General features: G+C 36.7%; 1 protein-coding gene across 1 annotated transcript; it reads right to left on the bottom strand.

Annotated features, from left to right (window-relative positions):
* Positions 1-2,848: 2,848 nt before the first annotated feature.
* LOC108986560 (probable pectate lyase 12) lies at positions 2,849-6,634 on the bottom strand. Its single transcript, XM_018959209.2, has 5 exons — positions 6,258-6,634; positions 5,599-6,065; positions 4,529-4,971; positions 3,665-3,873; positions 2,849-3,077 (listed from the first exon to the last, which is right to left on the bottom strand). The coding sequence occupies exons 1-5, from the start codon at positions 6,386-6,388 to the stop codon at positions 2,882-2,884; spliced, it is 1,446 nt and encodes a 481-aa protein (XP_018814754.1). The 5' UTR covers positions 6,389-6,634; the 3' UTR covers positions 2,849-2,881.
* Between the last annotated feature and the right edge of the window lie 1,715 nt (positions 6,635-8,349).

An 8,349-nucleotide genomic window follows, 5' to 3' on the forward strand; every position in this document is an offset into this window, starting at 1 on the left:
AACACAATAAAGGTTGATGAGTTGTTTCTGTTATTGCTTCTGTTGTTTATTTAAGTGTTGTTTTTGTTATTACTTTCTTTGTTTATTTCTTGTATTGTTTGTTTGTTTGTTTATTTATTTATTTATTTTTTATTTTTTGTGTTGTTTGTTTGAGGGCACTGCATTGTTCAGTTGGGGCTGTTCACTAAGCATCACTATTCATTCAAGGCTCTTTATGGAAGAAAAAAAGTGTTACGGTTTATTCATGTTCATTTACTATTTATTTACTAATTATAATAAAAATCATTTTAATTGATTTTTATATATTTGTGTGTTATGCTAGATTTAGTTTTATTTATAACATCAATAATAATTTAATTAAAAACATTATATTTTAAGATTTCTGTTAATTTACAATACTTCAATTTTCAGTATATAAGTTGTTTAGGTTTTTATTAATCATACAAAGCTATTCAAAATTTATTTTATAAGAATATTTGTTATATATAAAAAATTTTGTAGAAAAAACTTCAGAAAAAGAGTGAATGATTCAACTTTCTGCAGATCCTGACCGATTCAAACAATAGAAGCATTAGAATTTCAATGTCCTCTCTATTGATGTCATGCAAGATGACACAAATAATGGATCATAGTAGAATGATCAAAGAAATCATATGTTAAACTAATGTTTTTGTTAAATATAGTTGTATTAAATAATGTCTTTATGTTATAATCTATGCAAACATATATTAATTATTATCCAATACTTAACTATTATTACCTAAAAATATTTATTAAAACTTATATTTTTTTCTTTATGCATTAAATTACCGATTGAAATCTTTTTTTTTTTTTTTATAAAAAACATATTATTAACTAAAAATAGAACTAGGGAAACGTGCACTAGTGTGTATATATATATATATATATATAGACTAAATGGATATAAAGTTCAATGTCCACTACGTACAGTACACCAATCAAAAGAGATGTCTATTAGCATGTTAGAATTAATTTAAAGATCAGAACCCTTTAGACAGGTGAATCCTATAAGGGGATTTTATCGGAAACCACTAATAGAATGACACGTCAGCTGAGTACATGAGACTAGACTAAAGTTGGCCACACCATAGAAATCCCTATCTCCTTTTCAGAAAACCTAGCCACACGGACAGATTCATCTCTTTCCCTTTACATAAATCCAGCTGCACGATTTGCACAAGAGCCAACCGCACTCCGTTCCGGAGGAGGAGCAACACTTATGGCTAACGCAGACTGGCGCACACACAGTTCACATACCGGAATCTGAAGTCGCACCCCATGGAATCCAAGATATAATCTTTCATATAAACAGTAGAATTTGAAGCAAAAATTTTAATCAACTACACAATCTTATATAAATTTAAGCATTGCCGTAAAAACTTATAGTTTTCATTTTTTTGATCAGTGCAGATGGAAGTTAATGATACAAGTATCGCTTGCAGTGAAAAAAAACCTTGCAACCAAAGTTTTTCATTTCCCAGAACAATAGCTCTTGATAGAACTACAAATTGATCATTTTCCCTAGCAGTTATCTAAAACATATTTGAGTTTTCAAATTTTGAAGTAAATTGAATTGATGGTGGGTTACCTAGATCTCAAGGCTTTTCAAAGAGTATCTCACTGTGTTTTCACTTATAATGGATCTTAAAAGAATATTCAGGCAACTTATAGATATAATCAAATCCTGAGAAAATCGAGGATAGAAAGAGAGAGAGAGGGATGAAGTGATCATGTTTCGATGTATTAAAAACAAATTCGTGCTTCGATTCTCAAATCCTGAGAAAATCAACGTAGTCTTCAAATCGTGTTTCGGTTCTGCAAATCAAAGAGAGAGAGAGAGAGGGGTTAGGGTTCGTGAAGGAGATGGAAGGGGAGAGAGAGAGAGGGGGTGGAGAGGGGGTTCAGTCTTGACATTCACATGTGACTCCTGATAATTTGTCTACGGCGCACCCCACCAACTTAAAGATACATCCTCTACATAGCCCACATTCATTGGTTGCCGTTGTTCTCTAAACTACGGATAGATCTGTTTGAAGTTATTCTCTTTAACTATTACTAGCAAATACATTGCAAAGTACATAATCTTGTCCATAGTCCATAACTAGGCTTAGTTATTCTTAAAAGGAATATATATATATATATATATATGGCCAGGCTTTAGTTTAATAATTATATTTAATAAAAGGAATATGAAGTTAGGCACTGAAACACAGCCAATTAACAGTTATATATGGATTACCTTGTATTATTAAAATTATAAATAATACTAAATACAGTTTAAAAATATGTAAATCCTGCATACATCCTTTGTAATTAGAGTAATGAGGCTCACCATTAAGGACTCGTTTGGATAGTAAGATGAGATAAAATTAGTTGAATAAAATATTATTATAATAATATTTTTTAATATTATTATTGTTTTGAGATTTGAAAAAGTTGAATTGTTTATTATATTTTGTATAAGAATTTGAAAAAAATTGTAATTTTGAGATGAGATAAGATGTGTTGAGAGTGTTTCTACATCCTAACGGGGCCAAAAACAGGTTTTCTCAAGTGTGTCTCATATTTATTCACTTTTACAAGGAGAATGCGCGAGATTTGCATATACTATTATTGTACAATTAAATCATTTCCCTAAAATCATATTTTACCTTCGCGTTACTCAAGTCATTTTTTCATGACATTTTATTTTTCTTTATGACCCAAGAGTTATCAGTTTTTCATTTTGTTTGAACTAAACCAATATCATGTATTGTTGTTGGGCTGTTTAATTGTATATGTTTTGGATATACTCCAATAGCCATATATATTTTCTTAATAATATAAATTAAGAAAGCAAAGATGGCTTGATTTCCCATCATCACATAAATGCCAGTGGTGTTTTATAAAATAACAAGCATGAGAATGCAATCAAAAGGGATATAAGAGTAGTAGAGGTAGTGGGTGACATTAGTGACACGCTGCTTCCAGACATATAATCCATGTAGTCTGGCTCTGACTCTAAACCGATTCCACCATCGTTGCCTCCTGTTGTCCACTTTCCCAAGTTATTGTCCCTGTTTTGTATACATATAATCCATACATTAGATTTTGTATCAGAGCAATCGTTAACGTCTTAAATTTGTCATTTTAGAGAAGTGTTGTAGTTATAAAAATGAGATCTCATAAAAATAAATTTACAAATTGATATAATTAATTTATATGATACATTAGATCTATTTTATAATAAAAATAATTTTATAATTTAACATATCATATCAAATATTGTATTAACTTAAAGATTTATTTATAACTAAAGCATTTCCCGAACCCAAAATATGCCGCAGAAAAACGTGAACAAGGCATGCAGTCTAGCAAAAACTGAAGTTTGGGCCAACCTGCCCAGTGTCTGGGGCCTGAATGGCTTGAGTTTTGCAAAAAAAAGCCTTCCAATTCACACACAAATAGACTGTGGGCTTTCAACTATGAATTGTAAGTTCTAAAAGGGACCGTCTGAGGCAATTAAAATAGTCGAAAGGGGCGCATGCAAAATGGCCGAAAGTAAAAAGGAAAGGAAAAAAGAAAAAAAAAAGAGAAAAAGAAAAAGTGAAAAGAAAGAAAGAAAGAAAGTAGGGAATATTGGAGAAGCAGATTGATGACAAACCTGCCACCAACACCGAGTACACCGGCGTGCATAATGAGTTGGTCGATGAGCACTGCGGACTTTGGCTCCACGCTGTAAGCCTTCTCGTACTTGACTTCGACACCCTCACCCGACGCCACAAAGAATGCTCCGTTTACCATTATATCCCCTTCAGATCTCCAATTCCATCCGCTCCATTCCCCTTTCCCGGTGTTCACTCGCTTCGTTACCTACCCAATTTATTTAATTAAATATTTTATATGATGAACTCATTTAATTACTAAGAAAAGTGTTAAAATATATATTCATTTTGTAGACTGATGATGATTTAATTTTGTATAAACTCTTAATAATATATTTTACTATATTTAATTAAATATTTTACATGCCATAATCAAGTATATATTAAGAAAGAATATGATGCACGCATGACGGGAGTATAAAAAGATAATATATTATACACATATGATTTGTGTAGAAAAGTGTTAGTTAATTAAGACCCGTTTGGATAATGAGATGATATGATTTTAGATAAAAGTTAAAAATTAAATAAAATATTAGTAGAATATTATTTTTTAATATTATTATTATTTTGGAATTTTAAAAAAATTAAATTATTTATTATACTTTGTATGAAAATTTAAAAAAATTGTAATAATGAGATGAGAAAAAATTGTTTATATATCCAAACGGGATCCTTAAGTCTATAAAAAGAATCTTATAATTAAAAATTTGTTTACAAATTGAAATGTTTTAATTTCATACATTAGATGTATTTTGTAACAAAAGCAAAATGGTTAAACTTTAGCATATAATATCAGCCCATATCAATAATTAATATAAATTTGTATATTTACATAGGCATAAGGTAAATGGGAAGTGTACCTCCTTGGCATTGTGATTGGAAGGAGCAGTGTAGCGGTTGCCTTGGCTATTGATGGTTGGGTTACCGCTACCACCGATGGCATACATTTCCCACTGCGTGAAATCGTTGTTAACAACGTGGATATAGCCGCGCCTGCACCTGGGCATCCTCTGCACCAACTGCTCCCCAAAGTGATTGAACGCAATGGTGACCTGCATTCCCGAGTCCGGCAGGTAGTCGTCGCTGTGGCCCAGCAGCATCACCTCGTCGTGATGCGAGAAATAGTTGTTCGATATTGTTATCCCTGTCGATCCCATCACCGCATCGATCAGGCCATCCTTGCAGTGCGATAAGGAACAATGGTCTATCCATATGTCCTTCGACCCGAAGATGCTGATCCCATCGCCGTCCGATTTCGTGCGCCAACCGAAGTGGGTTGGGCTCGACCGCACATTCGTTTCACCTGCAATCAATATCAGCCCGTTCTATTATTACTTTCTTGACGAATTCAAAACTTCTTTTGACAATATAGCGGCATGATGTCGTTGTCATGAGTAATAAAAATGACTTTTCTTTTTATCATGCCAATATACTCAGGTCACAGGTTTTACAGTAACAAAGAAAAATGCTAGTCGCTGTTCAATCATTGCTCTCCCCGGGTTAAATTAAGGTCCGTCAGGATGGAGATGGAGAGATGAGATGAAATAATTTATAAAAAATAATAAAATTTATGACTTAAAATTTATAAACAGTAGTGAGAGAGATCTCTCAATCATCTAAATGGGCTCTAAAATAAATAAATAAAAGCTCATGACGTGTGGTAAAAGGTCTTACAAAACTAAAATAATATATGATATATCTTTAGGTTGTTGGAAATTTTCTCCTCCATTTCAATTCTGAAATATGAACTATTCACAGAATTTCAAGATTTCAAGAATGTCTAGAACCTTGGACTGAGTAAATAAGATGAAAATTTCCTTGTAGCGACATGCAAACTTGTGCATGTCCCGATTTACTTTGTCATCATCTTCAGACAGAATTCCCAAAATACACACTGGAAAAACTTGGTGGAGCGAATATTCTTAATTACCTGAGGGATGACAATGGTGGATATGTATGTTGTGAATAATGACATTGCTGATGTACTGCAGAGTAATGCAGCCGCCACCCACAATGTGAACATTAGCCCCACGCCCATCGAGAGTTTTATAGCTGTTAAAGATAAGTTCCTGAGAGAGCTTGATGAGCATGTTGCTAGGAAACACGATCCACAGAGGTTCAACCTGAATCACGGCATATCGAAGTGTGCCTGGCCTAGGATTGACAGGATCATCGTCCGAGGAGTCGGTGACAATGTAGAAGTCTCCGTTCTTGCCGCCAAGAGCGTACTGTCCGAACCCAATGCCGCAATCTGCTAGTCTCTGGCGGTTGTTGGGCCATTCTGGGTCACATTTCCAGCAGTCATCTATGGGGTTTCCGGTTAGGCATGAGGAGTAGAACTGGTCTTTCTCTGAGATTTGTAGCATTTCCCTTCTTGTCATAGACGCATTTACCTTCCTGCAAGGAGAGAAACATAGTTGAAGACTAAAGTTGAACAAAAGCAGCATAATTACCCAGATGTAGGGGAAGAAAAGAAGGTAAAATAAAACCCAAAAACACACTACAACCCAGAAAGTGAATCAAGGCTAACAAACTGGGTATTTTCCATCAAGAAGAGCAAAAGGACTCAGAAATGTTATGAAGATATACCAGTGAACTTCTTGGACAACAGCTTGGGGGTTGGGATGCTGGCCGGGAAGAGTGAGGTTGAGCACAGCTCTGCCAAGTGGAGAAAATGAGCAGAGAAAAGAGATCAAGACAATGCAGCTCCTTCGCAGCATTGTTTGGTGAAGAACAAGAAAACGAGGTTGCTGGTTTCAATCTCAGAAATCTTACACGTTTTTGGTCCTACAATCTGAACCAGTTAGTGTTCGTAAGGTACATTGTTCAGACGGAAAATCTAGCTGTGATTAAGTTAATCATATCTAGTAATCGATTATATATCTAGTATTATACATGAAGTAGAGAAGACAATCTCTACGAGTGATTCACTCGTATCATCTACTACTCTGTATCACATTATATATCCACAATACTCTCCCCTTCGTCTTCTTTTATAATCAGTGGGACACTCGTTTGATATTCACTGAGTGGACGTCAAAAAAGAAAAAAAGGGCAAAAACATAGAAAGACTCAAATGACCTCGCAAGTAGCAATCAGTCTCTTGTGTTGACCGCACGATCCTAGCGGCAGCTTTTCCTTACGAGTTGATCAAAGCTCATGTAACATGGCTATTCTTCAAGCGGATGCGCCGGGTAACAAAAAAAAAAAATCAATTTTGTATGTCCTCTGATAATAAATAGAATAGAATGTGATTCGTTATTATAAAAATAAAATAAAATAAAAAGCGGATGTGACAGCTAGAGCTTGAAAGGTGACCTCACAATTAGGGGTGCAATCTTCACCTCCTGGGCCTCACCCTCCCATGTGGGGGGATGACCACGTCTGGATTAGCGGTGAGAGAGAGAGAGAGAGAGAGAGAGAGAGAGAGAGAGAGAGAGAGAGAGAGGGGGGGTTGGGGCTAGAGGAGACGGCGAGGGGAAAGAGCTTGAGAGACCGACGACAAAAGAGAGAGGAAAGAGTGTGCGGTGTGGAGTTGTTAAAGCATAAATTAATATCCAAGTTTTGTGCATTTCTCATAAACACTTATGAAAGACTCTCAACGTATCGAAGTTGTTAAGGGAATGGATTGCAAAAGTCAATATTAGAAGTTGAAGGCTAGGCTTCTTGAGGTCGGAAGGTGACTTCACAATTAGGAGTGCTACCCGCACCTCCTGGGCTGCCCCTGGGTGAGCGGGTGACACCATCCGAATGTTGGGGGTGGGTTAGCAATGTGAGAGAGAGAGAGTCTAAGAGATCGAGGAGTGATGACGAGAGACCGGCGACAAAATAGAGAGCAAATAAGTGTGTGGCACGGGAGGGGGGAGTTTAGTTTAAAACCTAACCTAAGCAAAACAACATCATTTTATTAAAGCAGGTCGGGATGCCTCATGTCAAACCCGCCTCTTTGATTCCCACAGGAAGTAACTTCTTAGAAAGGCTGTGGGACCGATTCGCTCTTTCGCGGTGATGGGAGTCGAGGTAATTTTTTCGGGCAGTTTGGGACTGAACCTGCTCCCTCTCATTGACATCGCAACAAAATGTAAGATTTGGGTCAGGTTGGCACTAAACCGACTCTTCGTTCGCAGCGAAGGTCGAGGTAAGTATTTGGACCGCCATGGGGGCTGGATCCGCACTACTCCGTGGGAGGGCTAGAGCAGCCTTTGGCATGACTTATCCCTTTAAATCCTATGGGAGGTAAGTTTTCGGACAGTCTGCAACTGGATTTGCTCCCGCCTATTGACTCTTACGAGGAATGTAAGTTTTCATCTTCAGGCAGCCAATGACTGGCCCGAACTCCAATGCAGGAGGGATAAAGCAGCCTTAGGCATTACACCCATCCCATTAGTACCCCGCAGGGAAGGTAAGTACAGATAGCGATATAGTTGGTCCACTCTTCGCCGCGATAGGGGTTGAGGTAAGTTGTTCGAGTTGCCGGGGGGCATGACCTGCTCTCCATCACGGGAGGGAAAGAATGGCCTTCGGCCTAGTTCTCCCCTTTGATCCCGCGGGAGGTACTTTGTTCGGGCAATTTGAGACTGGATCCACTTCTGCTCATTGATATCACAGGGAAGGTAAGAGTTTGGCCAGACTGGCATTGATCACACTCATAGTTGTAGTGAAGGTTGAGGTAAGTTGTTCG

Source organism: Juglans regia, chromosome 4 (genome assembly GCF_001411555.2).
Source record: "Juglans regia cultivar Chandler chromosome 4, Walnut 2.0, whole genome shotgun sequence".
Lineage (NCBI taxonomy): Eukaryota > Viridiplantae > Streptophyta > Magnoliopsida > Fagales > Juglandaceae > Juglans > Juglans regia.